The sequence below is a fragment of the Nipponia nippon genome, unplaced genomic scaffold (assembly GCF_047370975.1).
Source record: "Nipponia nippon isolate SJK-2023a ecotype South Korea unplaced genomic scaffold, ASM4737097v1 scaffold_3, whole genome shotgun sequence".
NCBI classification, from domain to species: Eukaryota; Metazoa; Chordata; class Aves; order Pelecaniformes; family Threskiornithidae; genus Nipponia; species Nipponia nippon.
Window position 1 is genome coordinate 11,860,424 of NW_028262347.1, and position 23,828 is coordinate 11,884,251.

The window sequence follows — 23,828 nt, forward strand, 5'->3', positions numbered from 1 at the left end:
GAGCCAAAACCAAAGTGTCCTCTCACCCATAAGCTTCCTATCCACATTGCTGCCGTTTGCTCTGGACTCCCAGCATCAGCACTTTGTTTAGGAGGAGCCAAGCTGGAGACTGTTAGTGAGGAACTGGGTTGTGCACTGCTCAGTCCTGTCCTGACCAAATCTATCCAGTGTGCCAGATGATATCTTGGAACAACATCAAAAGGCAAAGGATACTTGGGTTCTCTCCTCTTATGATGTGTTACAAAGCTGAGCCTCAGGCTTGGACTTGACTAGACTTGGCTGCTTATAATATAGATGGTAGTGTGTTTGATTTTCAGTGTGGGACCAGAATCGCTCTTAATTGTGAACCTGTGATAAATACTATCAGCTCCCACAGCAATGACCTCTTGAGACTCAACACCTTGAAGTATACAGTCTTCATCTTTTAGAAATGAAAGAATTATCAATAATTGCAGCCTAAGCGAGAATGAACATTTATTCTATATAATAGACATATGACTTTATATAATTAAATAAAGGTGTCTCAATAGTACATATTATCACTAAATTGCATTTTAATATACAACATACACAGCTTTATCTAATACATTTGGACAGCCACTCTTCTATGATGTATTTTATGAGAATGACTTTTCTCCTGCCTTGTGCAATAAGTTTAATTTTCAAAAGGTCACTGGATAAATGAGGTGGCTGCATGCTAATTTTAGTTTTCAACATCAGAAAATATGATTTCATCATCAGAGACATGAGGGAGATGGGAAGAAGCAGACAGTAGTGGTGTGTTTGGAACTTATTAGTATGAAAAGCTTAGATTTTTAGGTCAGTTTTTCTCAACATCTGATTATCGTAAAGTACCATTGGAAAATAAATCCCTTCTTCATATTCAAGGGAGAAATGTACTTTACTGATTTTTCATTGTCTTTCCAGAAAGAATTGAAATAACTTCAGACTTTATACTTGTGCTTGGATTTAACAAATTATATTTTTATTTATTTGTATTCCAGTAGAATCTGGAGACTCCAAGCTGATATCAAGGCTCCATTATTTTCATCTCCATCCTAGTACACATTACAAGATCATCGGGTTTTTTTGCTCTTAAGAGTTTTTTATCAAAATGGATAAAGCCAATGCAAAAAGAGCTCAAAGAGAAATGGTCAAAGAGTAGAGCAGTACTTCACATGCTTTTTGCTAGTTTCCATGATTTTTGCTGTGGCTGAAGCTGTTTTTACCATTACTCTTACTGGCTTCAGTTTTTGGCTTTCTTCTTTTTTTCTTTACCTAATATAGTTGAACTAAATCAGCACACAGTTTTAGGCGTGGCTCTGTCTTCCGTTTCTGGGTGTGTCTTTACTGCATCTCATCTTTTCCTCCCTCAAGAATGCTGCTTCAGTACCTGTTGAAGCCATTTGTACATCTGACCCATCCTGAGTTTCTAATGCTATTAATTTAGATTTTTTTTTAATGTTCTGACAGCATATCTGATGTAATTTGAAATGCTTTTTCCCTATATTTTCTAATGTCCATAATTGCTGAGCAGAAAGATTTTCCAGCAGGAAAATTAAATAAAATTTTCTAATATGCACTGACATACTACATTGACACACACTAAGGTTGCAATGTCCCATCAGAAAAGTTTGCCCAGGCCTGTCTTTAGCTAAAAAAATGTGAGGGATTTGTATTACAAGACAACAGAGGAAAAACAGTAGCAACAATTTTATAGGCAGCATTAATGACATAAAAATTATTCTCTTCAAGCACCAAAAATAAGAAAAGCATTTTTAAATAATGCTTCAGCATTGCCCTGACTAGAACCACAATGTAATTAACAGAGGTATTTTCCACTCCAGTTAGTTCAAAGATTTCATTAATGGGAATAAAACATGATTAAAATGTCACATGTCAGATTTTTCTTTTTGTTTCTCTCTCTTTCTCTCTCTCTCTCTTTTTAAATTTTTAATTTATTCATTTGTAGCACAGAATTTGACAAGGACAGCAGGAACCATACATTTCTTTTCTGCTTTTGTATATAAATTAAATCAGTGTCTGTGTATAAAGACTGTCCCAAGTGCTTAGTTTAGTTTCCTAAGCTGCAAGTGTCTACAGTCTTCTAAAAGGAGTTAGTTGAAATTTTATTCCTTTTCTTTTCCTCTAGAACATAAATACATTTGAATTCCTTTGGCGATTAGAAAAATCCACACCAAAAGAAAACAAAAAATAAACCAACTGGGGAAAAAAAAAAAAAAAAAAAGCAAACACCCAAAACAAAATACTGAGAATTTTCAGAATAAAAGATGCACTTTCCTGCTGATATTTCCACCAGAATTTAAATATACTGAAGAAAAAAACCTGGAACAAGTCTTAGAAAGATCAAAAACTAAATCAATTCATTAAGTTGAATTGCAAGTTTTGTGTGATCCTCTATGTATTTTGCCCAATTTTTCAATTAAAAAAAAAAATTCATGGAATTGAGCATAACTCTGAATTTAATGTGGTTTTAGCTACAGAGATTTAGCTGCCGTTTAAGCATCACTGCAATGAAAGTGGCAGTGAAGTGTCACTGGGTTTGTCTGCAATGTGCAGCCTGAGTGGGGTCATGAGCTCTTGCAATGGCATTGAACAGAACCAGCTCTGGGGTTGGGCTCCTTACTATGGGGTTACTGATTACCTAGTTTGTGGGGAAAAATAACCAGTGTTACTTTTATGTATAAATATATATATATATATATGCCTACATATATCTCAGTGAATGTGGGGGGGTTTCTCTAGAGGTAAGCACATAATTTTACAGACAGCTAAGAACATAAAACCTTGACCCTGGAGAGTTTATATATTTGATGGACTGACCATAAGCAACAAAATCTCATACTGAAAATGTGCGTTAAGCAAAAAATATAGTATTAGCTCACATTTCTATTAAATCACTAAAAAAACCAAAGTGCTTAGCATTGGCCTGAGAACTCCTAATCTAAGGGAAAAATCTTAAGGGGTATTGTTATTTAATAGCCCCTTACAGCAAAAGCAGAAAATATAATGAAAGGGAGAGCACAGTTTAAGTCAGCTAGGTCACTGGTAAATGACCTAATTTGTACAATAACAATGATGAGTGGGTCTATAAGTAGCAGACCCTAAGGTGACAACAGTGGGGCTTGTGGCAGAACATGAAGCAAGACAGCTAAAGCGGGATCTGGGGAAATTTCTGATGCTGAAATGCAAAGCAGTCCATGGTTTTGGGCAGTGAAAGCCTCTCAGCACAGTGTGTCACACCAGTCGGTCACACTCACACGCTCCTGATGCTCAGTTCTAGCTGCTGCCTGATTGAGGATGGGAAGAGGTTTCTCTGCTTGTGGGCTTTATGTAGTAGGTGCACACTAAGCCCAGCTGGGCTTGCTATATGTGCACAACATGCATAGGAAGGCAGGACTGACATGGCTATGGACCCAATGATTTTTTCCCCTATATGCACCCAATACATTTTTCCCCCCTCGTCCAAGGGTCTTCCACTATTGTTTGTGTAGTTATGAGCTTGTGAAGGAGAGTGCAGCAAGGGCGGGCAGGGAGTGTGCTGCTGCCTCTGGCTCTGCAGGAGATAGTTGGCTCTGGATGCCCAAGGGACGGGAGTAAAACTTGCTAGAGCAAGCTACAGGCTAGACAAATTGTCCCAGATTTAGGCCATTGATTGAGTAATCCTGACTGAAGATGTGCATTTGTGTATGGACAGATATTTGGGTGTGTGCATTTGTGTAGGCAGGGTGGAGGGAGAAGGAAGCAGAAATGTGATTGTTTTTAACTGTTTCTAAAAAATAGTATGATTAACACCAAAGTTTGCATGCTCTTATACTGTAATGATTGTCATTTTAAAACTAGCTTTTTGCCTTCGAGCTATCGGGGTAAAGACCTGCTGGAAAACTACTGTCGAAACCCCCGAGGGGAAGAAGGAGGGCCATGGTGCTTCACCACCAGTCCGGAGACACGCCATGAAGTCTGCGACATCCCCCTCTGTTCACAAGGTAACCGTCACGGCTCATGCGGAAAGTTGCCTTTTCTCTGCTGACAGCAACTACACAGAACAGGTACGATGAAACAAGAGTTTCAGTGACACTCACTCGTGGACTTTGGAGAAAGAATACGTGATTTCTCAGTAAGAATAAGTAGTGTAGCAAGAAAAGCAGTTATTAGAGAAAGAGGAGATCTTGTTACGTTCCAATACTCTCGAAGTCTTGAACAAGCTTTCAGGCTCAACAGCTTTTTTTCAGGTCACAGAGGACCTGGAACAATGAAGTTGTGCTGGTCACACAAATGTGAGCCTTTTTTCACTTGTCTAGTCCATAGTGAATCCATTAACAATTTCAGCATTACTATGTGATAAAATCTTCTAGTGCCATTCCATGGTAAAATCAATTTTTGTTCTTCTTTTTTATGAAAATATAGATATTGGATTACAGGACGAAAGTTCAATCTAAGCATGCATTTTGTTTTTTCAAATAAATACTGTAAATAAATATAACTTTTTATAAAATTCAGTCCCATTTGACTTTCAAGTCACAGAATTTGAAAGATGTTTCATATGCACCATTGTATTTTTTGACTTTTAAGTTCTGTTAACCTCCAAACTAAGTTCTTATATCTTGCTAATCAGCTAATTCAGTTCCAGTCAATCAACCCATTTAAATTCTCAAGATAGGATGTGCAATAACTATGCAGTGGTGGGGGAAGAAAAGGAAGAGAGGGAGGAAGAGAATGATTTACAAGGAGCTTGAAAATCTATTAAAAGCTAACATTTAAAGATCAGTTTAAGTGAGCTTCAAATGGGATAAGACCTGGAGCTCACTGCAGGATGAAGACTTTGGTAGCGGATGTTTCGACTGAAGAGTGAGATCTGTAACTGTATAAATTAGTATTTACTAAATGATCCTTCATTACAATTACTCTAATTAGAGGGCACTTGAGAAATGTGTGTATAGTTAATTATGGTGAATTTATTTTATATTTGAAGACTTCTCATACTAAATTATGAAGCATATTTTGTTCAACAGGGATTTCAAATCCCTTTGGTAGCTTTTGCCCACTCTCCCTCCACCCTCCACTTTCCCAAACCAGGGCTGAAAATGTATCATAGTTTAAGCTGCCAAAAAGAATTAGTATCGAAAAGAAACAGTATCATATGTAGCTTGAAAGTGCTGTGAATTTAAAGAGACAGACTGCACTGCATTGAAATTGTGATTCAGCCATTATTCTGTACTTAAACTTGTGCTGTAATTATACTACAACTTAGAGTGATTTAGAATAATGAATATTACTTAATGAGAAAATATCACCTCTAAAAAATACCCCTAGATATGTGTCTCTCTCTGTTATTAACCATAAGTAAGGTTAAAAATCTGCTAGGAACATGAATGCCTCTTAACTCACACCTACCTGCCAAGAAACCATAAGTGTCCTATAAAGTGATACCAAATTTAAACATCTGGATTAGATCTAAGAAAGAGATGCAATTCTATTCCAAAGAGCATTTCCCATACCAACCTAACTAAAAGATACCACCTTTTATACCTCTTTAGGTTTGTTTCAATTTATAACAGCAGCGATAGGAAGTAATTTTTTTTTTTTTTTTTTTTTTTTTTGTGCTACAAGTCATCAGCATAATAAATGACTAGTACCTATTTTCTTTCCTAGTTGAATGCATGACCTGCAATGGAGAGAGTTACAGAGGGCCAATGGATCACACCGAGTCAGGCAAGGAGTGTCAGCGTTGGGATCTTCAGAGACCACACAAGCACAAATTTCGTCCAGAGAGGTAACCTCTCCTCCCCCCAAGCAAATCCATGTGGTTATAATTTGAAAATTATACACATCCTGGAACCAGTTGGGCAAAATCAGCAAAATCAGCACTAGCTGAACTGAAATTTATGGAGTTCACCAGTTTTAGTTGCTTGGGCTTCTGGCCCGTGTTGTGTGCAGACTGACTGCCTTTGTGATGGAGATGCAGGATGGGAACTAGAGGATATTTTGTGCAGTTGTGGCTACATCCCATAGCTGTGTAGTGCAGTGTTGTACATGTGCTGCATTCATTGATCAAAATTTCCTTCCTAGCTTCATTGACAGTAAAAAATTAACCTCTGAATGTTTCTGTATATGTTGCTATGCAGCTTCAGTCAGCTTAAAATGCTTTAAAGTAATCACAAAATAAATAATGATTAAAAGTCATAAATTTTTATTAGAGTTCTTAACACAATTAGTGAATATAAACTTGCAACATTGTCAAGTCAGAGTATGCTCTTTTTCTGAACTATTGAACAGCTTTAAAGCTGTAGATGGTCTTCTATTGTAATCAGGTTTAAGTATCCATTTTTTTTGACCAAAATATTTGCCCACTACATGTGTTTTTCCAGTCTGGGAAAGGAGTTCATCGGTCTGTTTAGCATTTTATGCACATGGATTTCTATTTTAGACTTTTTTTTTTTTTTAATTTAGCCATAGATATATAATGCCAAAAGATGAGTCAGAAATATCAAGACAAATTGCATCCCTGTTAGGGTTTGTCCTAGAGGGCAAAATTCATCCAACTGCAAAGGTTCATCTATAATATATGCTTTTGGAAGGATTTTGTGGGGGGGTTAGGCCACACAGAAGGGCCTTTGTGTTTCTCTTAAACGGGACTAAATTTTCATTTTAGTTTTGCTCTGGATTTTGGATTAATTCCATTTATAAAGTGGATTGAATAAACTTAAACTGCTAGAGGAAGACTGCAAGAATCAACAAACTCAGAATGATTGAGACCTTCCACTGAAAGTATCTTTATATATATATATTGAAGTGTTTCACTAAATAAAGCATCATTTTTATACTCAGAAATACGGGTACTGGTAGATTTTAAAAAGCCTGGTTATTCAGCAAAACATTAAGGATCTGCAGTTTTGGAGTTTATGTGATACAACCTCTTTTTCCGCTTGGCTCAGATGATCTGCTTCATGAATAATAACAGGCTCTTCCATAGTTCTGCTACAATAAATATTTTGTATTAGCAGACTGGGACTGAAGATAATCTGTTTCTGAGGTTTGCCATTCATTTGCTGTGCATTCTAGAATAAGTCACAGAAAGAAATTTGTTCCTTGGGAGTGAAACATTTATAGAACTTCTGGGTACAAACAATAATAATTTTACTGTTAGGAGGAAATGTCTTTTTTCCATTCATTTCGGATTGTTTGCAAAATGACTTTTCAGACTAACTGCAGTCTCATGAACGATTGCCTTCCTCCTTGAAAGATTTCCTTCAGAAAACATCTTCTTGAGAGTTTTCGGACTGTAATAAAAATGCTTTTTTATCAAAAAGCAACCCATCCAGACTGAACTGATCTGTATGTGCTTTCAGAAGAGTAACTGAGGTCCAGTACATTTCTAATACACTGATGTTAATTAACTTAATAGAATGGTCACTAAAGGTAGTAACGATTATACTTTGATTATACTAGCTTTTAAAAATGTTGTGGGCTTTGGTTTATTTGTTTTTTTTAATAGTTATTTAAGTTAAAAATAAGAGAGGTGGTCTGGAAGAAATGATCCATTAAAATATGGCAATCTCTAGAGAGGCTTATACTAGAACATCTAGGGGTAATGTGAATAACCTGGAAACCAGGAAGGACTACCTGGACAGATTTAAACTTATTTTCATTTATGGATTCATCAGTTACAATGACGAAGAAAGAGAAGTAAAACTAGTAATCTTTTCAGATGTTTCGGTCTATCTGCTGTTGGACAATGCTTTCAGCTCAGGGTGAATACATCTCACTTTTCCTTTTTGTCACCTCAATGAATTAGTCCACATTTATTCCCTTCAGAGGTCAGTTACTGAACAGAACTGATAACACCTATTTACTTAGATGTGATAGCTAGCAGTAGGAATCGCCCCAAACAGCTCCTGCATGACCCATTTTTAGCTATTAGTGGATGCAGAGTTGTATTCTGAAGTTCTCTTGTGTACTCCTCACAGGCAGGATTATGCCTCAGTATGGAAGGAAGATCATCGAGGAAAATGACTTAGGCATAGAGCAGCATAGAGAAGCAGCAGTTTTCTCCACTTCTGCTCATATTTTCTGCTCAAAACCAAATATGCTGTCAAAATAGGTACTTATTGCATGGAGGAAAGTAGGGTTGAAGTGTAGTATAAGAGTTGAATAGCTGCAGGTATTCTTTTATTAAAATACTCTGGTTTATATCTCTTGTATGAAAATTTACTTTATACAAAATCAAGTTTCCAGTCCTGCATGTCTTTTAAAACAAAAAGGAGAGGAAAAGAAATATCGATGAAGAGTTTTAGATACTAAGTTTCAGTTTAGTTCTCGCAGAGCTAGAGATCAGCATCTGTCTTTAAAGAGGATAAATGTTATCTCTTTGTCTAACACTTTTTTTTTCCCTCCTGGAAACTGAGAAAAAGTCTTGATTTTGACACCAGACGTGTATCTTAATGCTTCATTTCAGTTTCAGCTGTGAAGTACAGCTACTGCAGTTTCAAGGGGAAAAAAAAGAGAAATATGTAGGGTTCTGAAAGATCTTGGAAACCTCAGGCTCTTTGTTGTGTCTAAGCAAGAGGCCTGTGCCCAAGTGTACTGGGGAAGGAGGAGTGTGCAGAGCAAAGGGACAAGCTCTCAGGGAATCCTCCACAGTCTCACTGTTGAATTGCGTGGAACAGTTCGAAGCCCTGTTGTTTATCTTGTCCCTAATATTTGTGTCTTAAAGGTTAGTTGGCCTTTTCTATAGGAACTGAGGAACTGTTGCTTGCTGGACATGAAGGAAACCAGAAGCATGTCTGAATATTGTGGGAAGAACCAGTGACTGGGAAGGCTGTTGTTGCTCTAGAAAAGGGCACAGAGATATAGTATGTGGAAAGATACAGTTCACGGACACTACTCCATTCCACAAAGACACTCAAAGCTTGATCCTGGAAGAAATGTTACATCTCTACTTAAGTTTTAGTTTGTAAATAACACATTTTTGACATACTGTAGGAACATACCAAGTAATATTATGAAGGACAGAGCATTCAATGCTATGAAAGACTTGCCTTCTAGAGAGTGGAGTCTGTACATCCCCAGTTGTTTTGAATGGTTTTTGGGAGCTATGACTGCCAATACCTTGCCATTCCTGGACTCACCTTGGTTCCTGGGTAGTGCCATGGACTCTCCATTGCTACATGACATGGAGCATGTGCTGCCAACATCAAAGCTCATCACTGCACCTACTGGGTGGCCAAAGCCATCTCATTTTCTACCATATTATTACCCTTTAACTGCTTTCTTGTGAAATCCTTGGACACAATTTGTTCCTTCACAGTTTGTCTTCTACCTAGCAGATAACAGGGTACTGCTGCTAGATCTGAAACTACCACATTCTTGATTGCCCTTGAGTTCTCAGTTTTGTGAGGTTTCTCCTTGATGGTTTTGGTGTTTTGTTTCTTTGTGTTCTGTGGGCGTTTTTTGTTTGGGTTTTTTTGTTTGTTTGTTTGTTTTAATTCTACTTAAATCCTGTCCGTGTCCCTTGTATAGATAAAGGAACCTGATGTTTCCCAAGGAATGGGAGATCAAGTTGCAAATGCATGAGTCAGAATTAGCATGATCGATTGACAGAAAAAACATCCTAGCAAAAACACAGTCTTGTAAATCATATTTTCCTCTGCTCGTGTGAAACACATCTGCTTGCAGTTGTAAGTGGGTTCAAGTTCCCAGGTAGTTAACTTTATTGTTCTCTTACATACTTTTCATGTTTCCCTTGGGGGCAAATCTACTTTTTGTTTCTTTTACAAACATGTTTCAATAAAACTGGAAAACCAAGAGAATTTGTATTCACTGGAGGAAAAAAAGTACGCATTTATATCCTCTTTAAGTTTATAGATGTTAATACAGCACATTTATAGAAAAAGAACCTCCTTATCTTGAATATCTGCCTGATACTTCAATGATGGGAGTAGAAACGTGGAAACAATTAAGTGGCACAATAGTTTCAAATCTTAATGAGATAAAGCAAGATGGAAGTTAATTCCTTATCTTTCTCTTTTTTCCCCAATGCTTGAAATGAGAGCATGACCTAGAATGAGCTCTATTACAAAAATGGAGCTATCATTAATAACATAGCTATTCAAAATAGCTTCCAGTTTGAACCCAGGGCTGTTGCACTGAAGAACCTGTTTTCTTAATGAGTCCGGCATGCCAGGCAGTGTTTATATAATCCACACTTAATTGGGCTGTGTTAAAAAAACACGTGGCTTTACAGTCTGGTCATCAGTTGACAGACAGAAGAGCAAGAGTTTAGCAATTAGCAGGGTTACCCCATCCGGTATCCTGTGCATTAGCACAGCAGGGAACCCCCTCAGTGGAGGTCTGATTCTGCTGCATATTTGGAAAGAGATTTTATGTTATTAACTTTCTAATAGTGTTAAAAGAGTATCTGCATTCATCTCACAGGATCAGACCCAAGGTTAATGGCACCTGGTTCTTGTTTGCCCCTGCTGAAGACTGTCCTTTAAGTACCTTGTGCAAGCCTGTGCAGCGTTGCCAGGAAGACTTCCCTGACACATTTCTCGTTGTGGTTTGCAGATATCCTGACAAGGGCTTTGATGATAATTACTGCCGCAATCCTGATGGCAAGCTGAGACCATGGTGCTACACTCTTGACCCTAACACCCCCTGGGAGTTCTGTGCAATTAAAACGTGTGGTGAGTTCAAGCAAAATTTATTACTTCCTTTTCCTTTCCAAAATCTGGACACAGATAGTTCAAGCAATATAGGACCACAGCTAGTGCATTGATTGCGCTTCACTTGAAACATAGCTTTCAAAGAGCATCTCCTATGAAGACATTATTTTTAATTTGGACAGGAAATAAAAGAGTTGTGTGTTACTTAGCACTGGAATATGTGTATATCTCACATACAGGAAATTGCATCAAAATGTAGGAAAATCAAGAACTAAAAAAGTGAGGCAACATCATGAAGATCTCATGTACAGTATTAATTTGACCATGCTGGGCATCTGCATTACAGTTTGGGAGTAGGTGCATGCACACCTTCCCTACTCAGTGCTCTGTCTGTCAACAGCTGTTCATTGCTTTGCTTTCCTCTTGCACATTGTGCGGTTCTAGGCCTGGTTCCTGCACACTATTCAGCCTTGTGCTGAAGACAGAATTATTAATTTCCTCATGGGTTTCTCTGTGATATTCAGCACTCCAGTATCAAAGCACTCCACAGGCAATTAATTTCTTTTCATCCATCAACTACAAGATGGTGGCTTTTGTTATCCTCACTTTACAAATAGGGAATTGAATCAAAGTAACATTAAGGTATACAGATATTGGATGCCTACCTTGAGATGCTTTAGTTCAGAATTTTTAAAGAATTCCGTGGCATGTTCTATTTTTAAAGCCCAAATCCTCCTAACTTTGACAGTAGTTCTGACAGCTTTGTTCTGCTGATAATTAGATGTCTTAAATGACCATTACAGGGACAATGAGGAAGGTAAAACTATTGGACCTCCCTTGAAAACTTGGGTAACATAATTTTTCTAGACTTTCATGATAATGCTGGGGTTGAGGCAGATGGCAGAATTAAGTTTTGTTGGGACATGCTTTAACCAGGAAACTAAGATTTGCATCCCTGAAATTCCTTGTCTCATTCACAGCTTGTTGGATCTACAGGTGATAGTGACCTCCCTTATCCCCCATACTTCTCATTGCCACATTTGTGGTCCAATTTTTTGCCCTTAGTGAACTGACAACGTGTGAAATAATCAATGTACAAGCATGATATTAAATACCTCAGCAGATTTTTTTATTCTCTTTACTCAAAATACTTTGTTTATAACATCTTGGGAATAAAGGCAATTGCTGAAAATAAGGTATGACTTTAACTGAATCCACACTGTAGAAGCCTGTCAGCTTCATGTGGTCCAGCCCTGTGGCAGAGCCCCCAGAAATACATGAAGAAAAGGGAAAACAGTATTTTTGGATTTTCCATGAAGTAGCGGCAAAGGGAAGCTTCTAACGCTGCTCAGTGAAAATCAGTGTCATGTTAGCTCATGAGAAAGTCAGTTTCTCTTAGATCTTCAGTTTTGGAAACTACAATTTCCTTTGTTGTCCTGCTTCAATTTTGACCAAAATTAAGTGTTAAAAAAAAAAAAAAATCCTTGAAACCAGACACTCTGCTTTTCATCTAGTTCTAAGTGTCACTTCAGTAGGCTTATGTCATTGTAAAATTCGTTTGGCTGTCTTGTGAGGTGGATAGAAGAAGAGAATAGATTCTACTAAAAAGAGTAATAAAGCTCACCTGGAACTGGATTTAAATGAGAATTCAAAAAAGAAAAAAAAAAAAAGAAAAATAATAACAAGCATATAAGGAGTGATTTTTAATGACTGTTTAATTTTCAGGGTTCTCTGCATGTTGTTGTTGTTGTCGTTATATAAACCAAGATAAACAAGTACTGGGGTATCTAAAATCCAGATAAAATAGAGACAGTAGTGGATCTTACACAAAGTCTGTTTCCATGATGTAATCTTGTATTTTTCCTGTAATGGTAGCATGTATATAAATACTAGGGGGGGTGGGAGGTGGGGGGTGAGAGAAGAGGGAATGGCTCTGACATGAACCTTATGTGTGAGCAGTTGCTACCTAAAGGGGGAAGCATGGGATTCTCCTTCTTCCCCTGGAATTCTTACCAAACCAAATTATGCCATGTTTTCTGCTTCCACCACCAATAGTTCATTATTTTCTCTCCTTGCTTGTTCTTGGCTTAGGCCAGTGTAATGTCTTGGGGAGTCAGTCACTTCTTATCAGCGTCAATTGTTTGAAATCCAAAGGTTGAGAAAGAATAGTCTTAATGTACTTCCTGATGCAGAGTAATTAAACTTATTCTGCACTATCATATGTCATAGTAAATCCAGTATAAGGTAGTCAAAATTAGCAAAATTATTGCACTGTAAAAAAGTGAGGTTAATTTGCTACTTTGGGCCATGTCTGTAATCGGGTTCTCTGGAGACAGAAGCTGAACAGGGCTACTGCCTTTTTGGTGTCAGGCACTCATTAAGTCATACCCATGTTGAAAGTCTTGCTTGTGAACTACAGTACTAATTCATGTAATTGTATCTACAGTTATTGATAATCTTTGATATTTGTGAAAGTTCAGTCTTTCCCCACTGTGAACACAGTCTTGCTTAGCTCTATAACTGAATCATCTTTCCAATTTTTTAGTTAATTCATTAAGTTAGGGGTTGGTGTTGTTTTGGATTTTTGGTTTGTGTTTTTTTGGGTTTGGTTTTTTATTTGTTTGTTTTTTTGGGTTTTTTAAAACTAAACTGTGCTTCCTACATTTCTCTAATTATTAGATAATATATGAATCATATGTAGCATACTAGATCTGTTCTTTTCCCCTGGTAGCAGTGTTTTTATTACGAAAAAAATTTTCCTAAGTTACAGCTGACTGTTTCACAAATGCAACTTTTATAAACCTTTATCCTTTGGCATTTCCTGAGCTAATGTGTCAGTGTTCTGAGGATTCACATCTGGCTTTGTTAGTCACGTAAGCTTATAGTCCATGCAACTTTCAGTATCTACAGCCTGGCCTAAGCCTTATAAAATAGTTGGGTGGGAGATCTGCAACCTACTGTAATGTTACCTTTGTCTACCCAAGTCACAATTAGAGTCCTGAAGAAATGGTAATAATCAAAATAAAATTAAAAAAAAAAAACCCCACAATGTAATGATTTTAGTGTTGTGATGAAAGCCTTTTGTCTCATTTCAGGGCAAAAGTTTACTGTATTAACAAGAAATTCTTTCATCTTCAGTTAGAAAGTATATTAAGATCAGTGGAAATTTCACATGCAAAACTGTATTTTCACTGCAGAAAACTGTAGATCTTTGGAAATTACTGAAGCAATCTATATGAAGAAGAGTACAAAAGTAGTGATCTTCAAGTGCTTAATCCAGCAAATACTTTCAAATGATGTTTAGCACAGGCATATGGCATTGCCCTCTACCTAAGATGCGATGCTGCTTCGTGCTTTCCTTTATAACCCAAAGAGGGAATTTATTGCTGATACTACTGTTATATCACCAACTCAATGACCAGAATACCAATGCAAAATATGGAGGCCCTATTTTCAGTTTTCTGTCTTTCTTGAGGCACATAGAAAAACTGTTTTCCCACCTACTAGCAGGGAGCCCAAATCACTAGACCATTCTGGGTTTCAGTGGCTGCTCCATTTTCTGAAGCTGTGGCTGTGTGCAATCTCAGTACACTAAAAAGAGAAGATCATGAGTTATATGTCTTTATAGCTTTGTGGTTTGGATTCTCACACAGGTTTTTCATTCCTATGCTGAAGACTGTTTATATATTTTACAAGAAATACTAATTAGAAAAAATGCTTTGCAAATCCAAGTCCTTGGACCACATACAAAAACGTAGGTGTCCTCACTTTGGGGGAGTGACCACAAGGCAGCATGCTGCTTGTGGCTTTTGCTACATGTCATGAGTGCTAGTATGCTCTATAGCCAAAATGCTGACAACAGCTCATATACAAAATTTTCGGCAAAAAAGTCAGTGGAAGAAAGCATTCAGAAAATAAATATGTTTTTAAGACTGAAGAGACAGGAGGGCATTGTAACTTTATTTCCAAGCACAGAAGGCAGCATAAAACATTGTGGCTTACAGCCAGGGCTGTGAGAAAGAGATGACAGGAGCAATTAGGGATTAGAGATGGCTCAAGCTGCAAAAATTGGATCTGGATTAAGACTTCAGGGACCCCAGGATTGGTTTGAAGTTGCTCACATATGTGTCTGTGGTTTTGGCTTGAGACAATTTTTGGTTAGAAGAGAGGATAAAAGGACAACTATAACAGCAATAAAGAAGTGTAGGATGAAATGAAGACATGGAAGCAGTGACAGTAAATATGAAAAAAGAAAATGACTGTTACTTTGGCATGAATGAGGACATGGACTACAGGGAAGACAGGAGTGGGGAGCTAATACTGTTTTTTAAAAAAAAAAAAAAGAAAAAAAGGATAGCTGCACGTCTGTGGATGAGCTATAGGGCTGTGAGAGAGGTGCTGAGACCCAGAAGTGAAACTACATATGCCAGTCATTCAAAAGCTGCAGAGCTATATGGAAATATTATGGTGAGGACAGTGTTTGGTTGCTGCCTACCTGATTTCCAACCAACCCAGCTGATTTTACCATGGATTTAGCCTTTGCTGTCAGTACTCATAGGCAATAGGCAGGGGTGACTGGAGACTGAAAAGCCCTGAGAGAATTCAATAAGGGTCTGGGTTTGATGGGAAAGAGCAAGTAATGAAACAGCAAAATTGAGAATCTAGGTGGAAAATGAACCATTGCACTATGCCTACAACTTTTGGGAAGGCAAAGAATCACCAATATTAGATTACTCATTCTTTAAAAGCAGAGATTTCAACTGCCTATTTGAATGTGAAGTTCTGATTAAAGAGTTATTTGTTGAATCATAGTATGTAAAAAAATGAAAGTGCCACTCAGTTTGAGCTTAATATTTATGTAAGATAAAGATATTTATAGAAAGGACGTAGTGAAAAGAGACTGACGTTTAGTAGTTGATAAAGTGTTACCTTCTACCTTGATTCACAGGGAGGCATAGCAGAGGTCCAGCATTCACTGTGTATGCAATGGCTTAATCTACATTTCCTCAAAAAGGATCCTTCTCAGATCCTTTTCATCATTTCTATGGTAGATTGGAAGGATAGATTTAAGAGCTCTGAACCTGCAGAGATCCAGATTTTTTTTTTAATGAATTGAATTAAAAATTGTTTGGATTTAAAACCTAATTGTAGATATTGGAACAACCTGGAAAGATCTCTCTGTGCTCAAGGATAAATGAACTGTAGGTGTGCAGGTTTTAGGTGACAATGAGTTCAGTTCTTCAGTACCATGATCCTTGAACTTGAGTCTAATTTATTTCTTCACTTTCTCATATGTTTTTACTGAAAAAAAAAGCCCAAAACACTAGAAATCAGTGCTGTGGTTTTTTTCCCATGTTTCATGTACTGTGAGATAGTACATTGAAGGAAACATATGGAAAAAAAAGAACTGCCACTATCATACTCCCCAGAACTGTAGATCATATTGCTTGAGGTAGGGATGCCTGGAGACAGCGTAACTGAGCATGAGCAGCTTCTCCCCATAACATCACTCAGGTTTCTTACTGACATTTGCAGAATTGCACTGACACACTAGGAAAGACATTGCAACAATATAAGCAAAAGTAGGAATTTTCTTGATGAAGTAATTTAGGACGCTGCTTCTTTTCCAACTATGTCTTTTTTCAAAAATTACATAGACAGTGTTACCATGAAAGAACATGAATACTCCAGCAAAATCCCTACTTTCTTTTAAGTCAGTAGGAGTTTCACCATTGACCTAAAATTTGTGCAGGATTTTCTTCTGGGTCATTGGGATTAAAGACAGAAATAGTACTCTAACTGGTTACTTCAGCTGTAGAATGACTCAAGGCCCCTGCTGATTCCCTCATGCTGGCATTGCTGTGAGAACCAGAACTGAGAAGACTATCTGTGGCTTTACAAATGAAGCGCTGGATAATGTTTCATCTCTTTACTTAAGCATCTATGAATGCATGAGCTGGCCTTTGCTAATAAAGTTATGTATTTTGAAGTATCAAAATAGGGAGGGGTTTGTGGAAAAAAGGAAACCTTTACATTGTTGCACTTTGGTTGGGGTCTTCAGAGTGAACGTGTGAAGGTGGAAATACTACTAACAGGAAATCCTCAAGTAGCTGTCTGAATTACATGGTTAATTTGAGTCATCCAGAATACAAAAAAAAACCTACAACAAAGTTCAAAAGTAGCAAAATGCTGCTAGACAATTATCAAATTCTTCTGATCATAATGAAGTTTCATACAGGAATAAGAAGTGACATTTAATTAACAAATCATAAATAATAGTCTTTTATAAGATGATATTTTGTGTGATCTTCCTTTAAGAGTACTTTTTATCTCAATTCAGAACTATAAAAGCTGAACTGGAACAACAACAAAAAAAGGGGTACTTCTAATATGAAATTAAAGTACCTGCCCGCATAGTAAGGATTGCTTATTGAACTTAAATTCATCTTCTAACTTAATTCATAATGTCTCTTTCACTAGAACAAGCCCTTGGAGTTGCAGGTCTTAATTTATATTTTAGAGGAATTGCTAGGATAAGGATGGGAATTTAGCCTTACTGATTTTTAGCTTGATCTTGTTTCCACCTTGTAAGAGAACTGGTGAGTTTTCAGGACTCTTTCACCAGTGCTCTACACATCTGATGTTCGTGCTCGGAGTTATTAAATTTTAGATAACTGGCTATGTGGGTGACAAGAGTAATTAGACTCAAGAACAATACCAGTACTGAAAGGATATGACTATTTAAGTTGTAGTCTTGGAGAAGCTGGGCACTTCTTAAAGTTTGGCAGCTGCCTTATAGTCTGCAGAGCACCTCTGTAATGCCTGGTGAGGCAGGCATCACTCCTCAAACTTTTGCATGTCCCTGCGCACATCCAGACCACCTTTGATTAACATGAACAGGGACAGTATTCCCATCATGCCTGCTTGTGGAAATCACCAGCTGAATGAAGGATTTCTTGAGCTGCTTTTGACAATTTTTGAACTTTCTGTGAGATTCAAGAGCCAGAATGGCAGAGGTTGTTTCTGAGGGCACAAGCCCTCAGAATTTCAGAATTAGATTGCAGAAATATTTTGGATTAATGTTTTTCATGTTTGAAAATTAGACATTTGTAGGAAATGCAGGTGGTATAGCAAGAAGAGTTTAGGGATGGTTCTGTGGACCTTCTGGAATCATAGAATTGCTTTATTAATTCAAATAAAAATATCTTAGTGATCCTCTTCGTCACTAGAATTCTTACTGAGAGCTGCCGCAAAGTAGCAGTAGCAGATAATCCATCACACATTGCAGATTTTGAAATAATTTCTCTCTTAGCCATTATAATGTAATTCTTTCCAGTAGTGGCTTGGCCGTGAAAGTATTCATGACAACTTGACAGTTAAGTTTGGCTGGTTCCTTTAAATAGGACATTTTAAGACGGACAAATTGTTGTAAAATCTGATCTACAGATAGAGGTCACTGTCCAGACACATAGTGTAAGGTTTGAGGATGAGCTATATATCTGTAGATGTATAAGAAGGAATGCTCTACAAAATGACTCTATGGCCTTGCTTAAATCAAATGATGTATTAGTTATTTCATTTCAAGCATGTGATTCAAAAAAAAAAAAACCACACACACACAATGATACATAAACTCCAACCTAATTACTTTTTCCCTAGTATGACTGAGCGCAGAGTAGATGTACTAGACAGTTCATTACAGTTGAAATAGTAACTTCTTGTGTATAAATAAGATCTTTGTAAATAACTTGTATTAGGTTGAATTTTTATGCATTATTACTATTATTTAAGAAGACTTTTTGCTAGAGTTATGTAGTTGTAATTTATTAATTTATTTAAGAAATATGCAGCCAGGATGGCATAAGTATGCTGAAATTTATCATTGTAGGTAACTCTTTATTTTTGTCCAAATTATACACCACATCTCTTTCATTTTTAATAAAAAGATTGCATATATTTTTTTGAAAAGACTAATATGTACTTGAATGTGGCACAGCAGTGTTCAGTCTAATCAGCTTAGGAGGTATTTTAGAATATAATTCCAATTTGTTTTCATATACTAGTTATGATGAAAAACTGAAATATGCAGCTATGCATTTGTATTAGACGTATGAATTTGGTTATTTGTTGCCCAATTATTTAAAAAGTGAATAATAATGATTAAAAATATAGTTGCTAGCTGCAAGCCTGTTTGATGAATCCACTAGAAAGGGTACATTTGTCAGCCTGCAGAAGCCTGTTTGTGATACTTGCAGTGCCATGTCCTTTTGACTTTGGAACAAGCTTGGAACTCACAGTCCCATTGGAAGAGGACAACCTTTGCAGACAAAGTGCCTTGGGAAGGAAGGACAGGAAATTAATTTGACCATGAAACACTGATGTAAAAACATCAACCAGATGAAGAGAAAAGGGGAAATTTTCTCCCACATGAAGAAATGTATAATTCAACTGCACAACTTGACGTTATCATCTGACAGGGAAGTGATCTTTAACATAGAAGATTAGACAGCAAATCAGCCAAACCCATCTGTTATGACATTTGGTTTCCTTAAGATCCATATTCTCTGCAAGTTCATAGAACTGGATCAAGTTACCAGGAATTAGCTATATTATGAGTAACATACAAATATTTTTCTAATCACTGGGCCATTTGAAGAAAACTAATTTTAAAACTTTATTAACATACTTATTGCTGGCAACTAATACTTTTAAGGTAATTAATAAAATTAGTCTTGTGAACAATAGCAATTACCAACATATGGGCAGTTACTTACAAAAATATTATGTTGGGAGCTTTTTGGGACATTTTAGAAGCGTTGCTCTTACTGTAGTGTATTTAGTTTTGTAGTACTTTGTATATATCTGATGCAATATCTGTGCCATTAATTTACAATTAGGAAAATTGCATAAGAAATAAAAAGACACTTTCAAGTTATCTGAATGAGTCATTTCAAAAACCACTGTTTTTCTGAATTTAGTTCAAGACAGCCCACACCAGGATGAATGCAGAGTATATCAACATCTGTAAAAGATCTTGCGTCTGATGAATATGTTAGTCTTTAAAACATTTGTCTTTCTGTAGAGAATACTGATCTTTGATTTCCAAAAGCTGTCTTTTTTTTCCCCCTCTAACTATATGAGGCATAAAAAGAGAAACCTCAAGGAGGATTTAGCACATTAGTTTATAACAGGATTTATCTTCCTTTTTTTTTTTAATCAGCATAATTTTTGCTGTGACTCGATATTCTGGGAATTCTTTGGAGAAAATCAATTGGGTTTTACCCCTGCAAACATGTATTAACATGTTTAACAGTGTGCACATGGGTGGTCACTCAGTTTTGTAAAGCTAAACAAATGAGAAAATATTTGCTGAAATGGAAAGAGTAACTAAGAATATCTCCTGACCTTCAATGATATAGCATAGGCCAGGTGTCTCATTAAGCAAAAGCTCTTAAATGTTGCAGATTCTTTGCCTGCAAGTGGATAAACTAGCATAAGGTCTAACACCTATTTTGATTTCACGGATGTTGTGAATGTAAAGAGGAGAAAATTATTCTGTAAAAGACATCAGATTGGCAATTTCACCAAAGAACTCCAATTACCACGATTTGAACTGCAATGTAGAGTTCAAACCTGACATCCTGAGCCAGGCTCAGTCTTCAGACAATGAAATGGCACTTCTTCTCTGGGTCTGCAGATGAAAGCATTGTGAACAGCACGGAGGCGGCAGCTGAGACATCAACATGCATTAAGGGACAAGGTGAGGGTTATCGTGGCACGGTCAACACCATATGGAGTGGAATCCAGTGCCAGCGGTGGGACTCCCAGTTTCCTCACCAGCACAACATCACTCCCGAGAACTTCAAGTGCAAGTGAGTAGAGACATATGGGTATTACTGCAGTGGAAAAAGAACTTAATTTACAAATGATTAGAAATTCATGCCAGCAAAGTAGACCATAGGATCCCTGTCCCTGCTCTGCAACCTGATGCATTCACTCCACTTGCTGATGCTGAAAACCATTTGAACATGGGAAAATCAGTTCTTCAGATCTCAAAATATTAGTTCTTGTTAAACTTGTGTGAAACTGTAGTGGTTTTTATCAACTTTTTCTTCGAGTATGTATTCACCAATTTAATTGATTGTGAAGTGTATGGATGTTTTCCAGACTGGGACATGAATCCCAATAGTGCTGGTACATTACTATTGTTTTTCTTTCATGGAGGTAGGTACTTGTTCACAGTTTGGTTACTGACTTTAACTTAATATGTTCGAAATGTTACCAAATTGTAATCTCCTTGGCAATACTTGACATTTATAATATTTGACAACATTTCTTTTATTTTCTGTCTTTTTAATCCTTTATCTGTCTCATTACTAAATGTACTTGCATGAATAGGTCCGCTTTTACTTGAAGGACCACTGGTCATCTAATTTTTCTGTACAGTTCATATACTCCCAGGATGTGCATAATCTGCTTATTTTAGGCAGTTACCTTAATCATGGTCTTTCAGTCCGTTTTTCACTGAGCATAGAGGAAACCTAGCTGACCAGCATGGACCCAAAGCCCAGTTTGTACTAAATGTCTTTATTGACCACTAAATATCAGTCTGGGCTTGTGCTGGAATTTAATAGTGTGGATCTTTCAAGCTAAAGAAAAGATTCCAGTCTGAGTTTGTATTATCTCTCTAACAATAGCTTGTTTGAGCAAAACAGTTAGATTTGTTGTCTTAATCCCTTCACTACTATTCAGTTTATTGATCAAATACTGTGCATTGTAACACATATACTGAAAATGTAACAATCAATCATCATTGTAATGGAAAATAGGACTGATCTTGAGCCTCCTCTGCCAATCTCAGGACCACTTTGAATTTACCTGGCAGTTAGTGCTTGAGCCTGATCCCACAGGTTTTTCTCAGACAAACCACCACTTAAACCAATTTGCGCTGTATCTATGTAACGCTGCTGCAGGATTAAGCCCTCATGCAGTGTTAACAATGTTCCTAGCAGTGTAGAGGGGCTAACAATATTAGGACTGCTTATTCTGCTAACGCTTGAGAGCATTATGGCTATTCAGGCCAATAGCTTGAGTAAAACCAACAGAACTGCTGGTACGACTGTTCAAAACTCACATGAGTAAGAATTACAGTATTAGGCCTATTCTTTCGATAAGTAAATGTTGCAGATGGAAAAATACAGTGAAGTATGGAGATACACAGAACATGGCAACAACTGTCAGGAGATGGGAAAATAAAACTTACATTTAAGAGGTTTGACTATTTCATGCAAGCTGTGAGAGACATTTAAAGATGTTCCCTTGTGACTAACTTTTACTTTAAAGGTAACAGCTGTATAGAATTTCCACATACATTTTTTTATATTCCAAGATTCAGTTTCTTAAATGAATCACTGACAGTCTACAGGACTCTGTTTCTCTAAACTCAGCAGAACCATTCAAAGTACAGGGAATTTTGAGCACTTTGGTAATGTTTGTATTTAAAAGCACTTGTAATGGATTGCAGGTGTATGCAATGTCAGTTTGCATGCAAATTTTGATGGAGAATCCTGAATAAAAATAAGCTATATTGAAAATATTGTTAATCTTCAAATGAAATCTTATATCCAGTCAAAACATAGGTCCACTGAAAATGAATTCCCATACCCGTATTCTTATTACAATTACTATATTTTTCTGGACACTGTGTTCTTACTAGCTCCTCATCCCCTTGCACTTGACACTGATCAGTAACATACAGACCTTAAGGAGCCTATATTATTGCTAATTCAGAATAAAAAGCAATAGAACGCATCAGTGGGTTTAGGTTATCCCTGCCGTGAGATAACATATTTATTTTTATAGGGATTTGAGGGAGAACTACTGCCGAAATCCAGATGGATCTGAATCACCCTGGTGTTTTACCACTGACCCAAACATCCGTATTGGTTATTGCTCCCAGATTCCTAAATGCGATGTATCAAATGAACAAGGTAACAGAGGGAAGGGCGATAACATGATTTTAAGTGAATGCTGTACTGTTCCAAATGGCAGATAGGCAGGCTTGAAAACTGGAGAAGTTGGTCTCAGTACATCTGTATTACACCTGTGTAGTTCCGCTTTGGCTTTATTTGCATACTTGGGATTCATGATGGTGTAAATGAGATTCATTTCTCAGTTCATGTTTCAATTCCAACAGGGAAAGCTGCAGCAAAGATTTGCTATTGGATCTGATTTTTAGACAAGGTGAATCTGTGTGTCATTTTATATTAGCTGGAGATCTGCTCCACTGTCTTACCTTTCTTAGTTTGAAAGGCCTGTTTCCAGAGCTGAGCCCATTTCCTTGGTTCACTGTCTTTTTATAATTGCATATGAGGCCACCAAAAACGATTTTTTTAAATTTATTTTTTCCATATACCCCCTTGTCTAAAAGGAGTTGAGCTGAAAAAAACGCGTGGGACTTCCCATATAGCCTCTTAGCTTCAAGCTGTTACCTCTGCCTGTAAAGTCCACTCTGAGTCTTCAGGCCGATGTTGTTTTGCCCATGAGGTCTTGGTATTACTCTAAAGAGTATTATTGCATCCTGAGAACTGATGTCAATCATAGCATAAACTGAGGCTAAACCCTCAGACCTACGACCCTACATCAGGCTGCATTAAGATCTCAGTCTTGAAATTTTAGCTATTTTTTCTCTTCAAATTTGGAAGAGTTGCAGTTGCAAGAGTTCTGTCAGAGAAAGGATTAAACTTTGACTTTCATTCTGTGTTTTTTCTAAAGTATCAATTATCAAAAAGTGAAAATACTGATGAATATGAAATGAAATGGTTTATACAAAAAGTCTTTATAGTAGTGATCATTTTAAACAATCCTCTTGAAAAGTCTCAAAAAGGCTTGTGATAAAAGCTTATGAATTAAACATGACTTCTGCTGGAGTGAACAGGCAAGTTTTTGAATTACATTAAAATTAAAGTCATGTTGATTTTTTGATTTTGCCAAAGTCTAGAATTATATACTGTTGCCAGTATCCAGAATCTATACAATGGTAAGTTGTTTCAAATAGGCTGAGTGCCTGTTTTTTGAGGAGGGAGGATTAAGGGGGCATTTTTACTTTGTTTTGTATAAAACAGCTCCTGACAACTTTTAGAA

The 23,828-nt window shown here is 37.0% G+C and overlaps 1 protein-coding gene across 2 annotated transcripts in view; it reads left to right on the forward strand.

The window, feature by feature from the left end:
* Positions 1 to 23,828, forward strand: part of HGF (hepatocyte growth factor) — a 61,056-nt gene that overhangs the window by 18,964 nt on the left and 18,264 nt on the right. Inside the window, exons 5-9 of one of the 2 annotated variants that reach the window (XM_009462917.2) lie at positions 3,865 to 4,007; positions 5,674 to 5,794; positions 10,588 to 10,706; positions 20,383 to 20,557; positions 22,548 to 22,675. In XM_009462917.2, coding sequence (XP_009461192.1) covers positions 3,865 to 4,007; positions 5,674 to 5,794; positions 10,588 to 10,706; positions 20,383 to 20,557; positions 22,548 to 22,675 — 686 coding nt within the window. The remainder of the gene's footprint in view (positions 1 to 3,864; positions 4,008 to 5,673; positions 5,795 to 10,587; positions 10,707 to 20,382; positions 20,558 to 22,547; positions 22,676 to 23,828) is intronic. The other variant, XM_087765226.1, reaches the window with a different exon arrangement.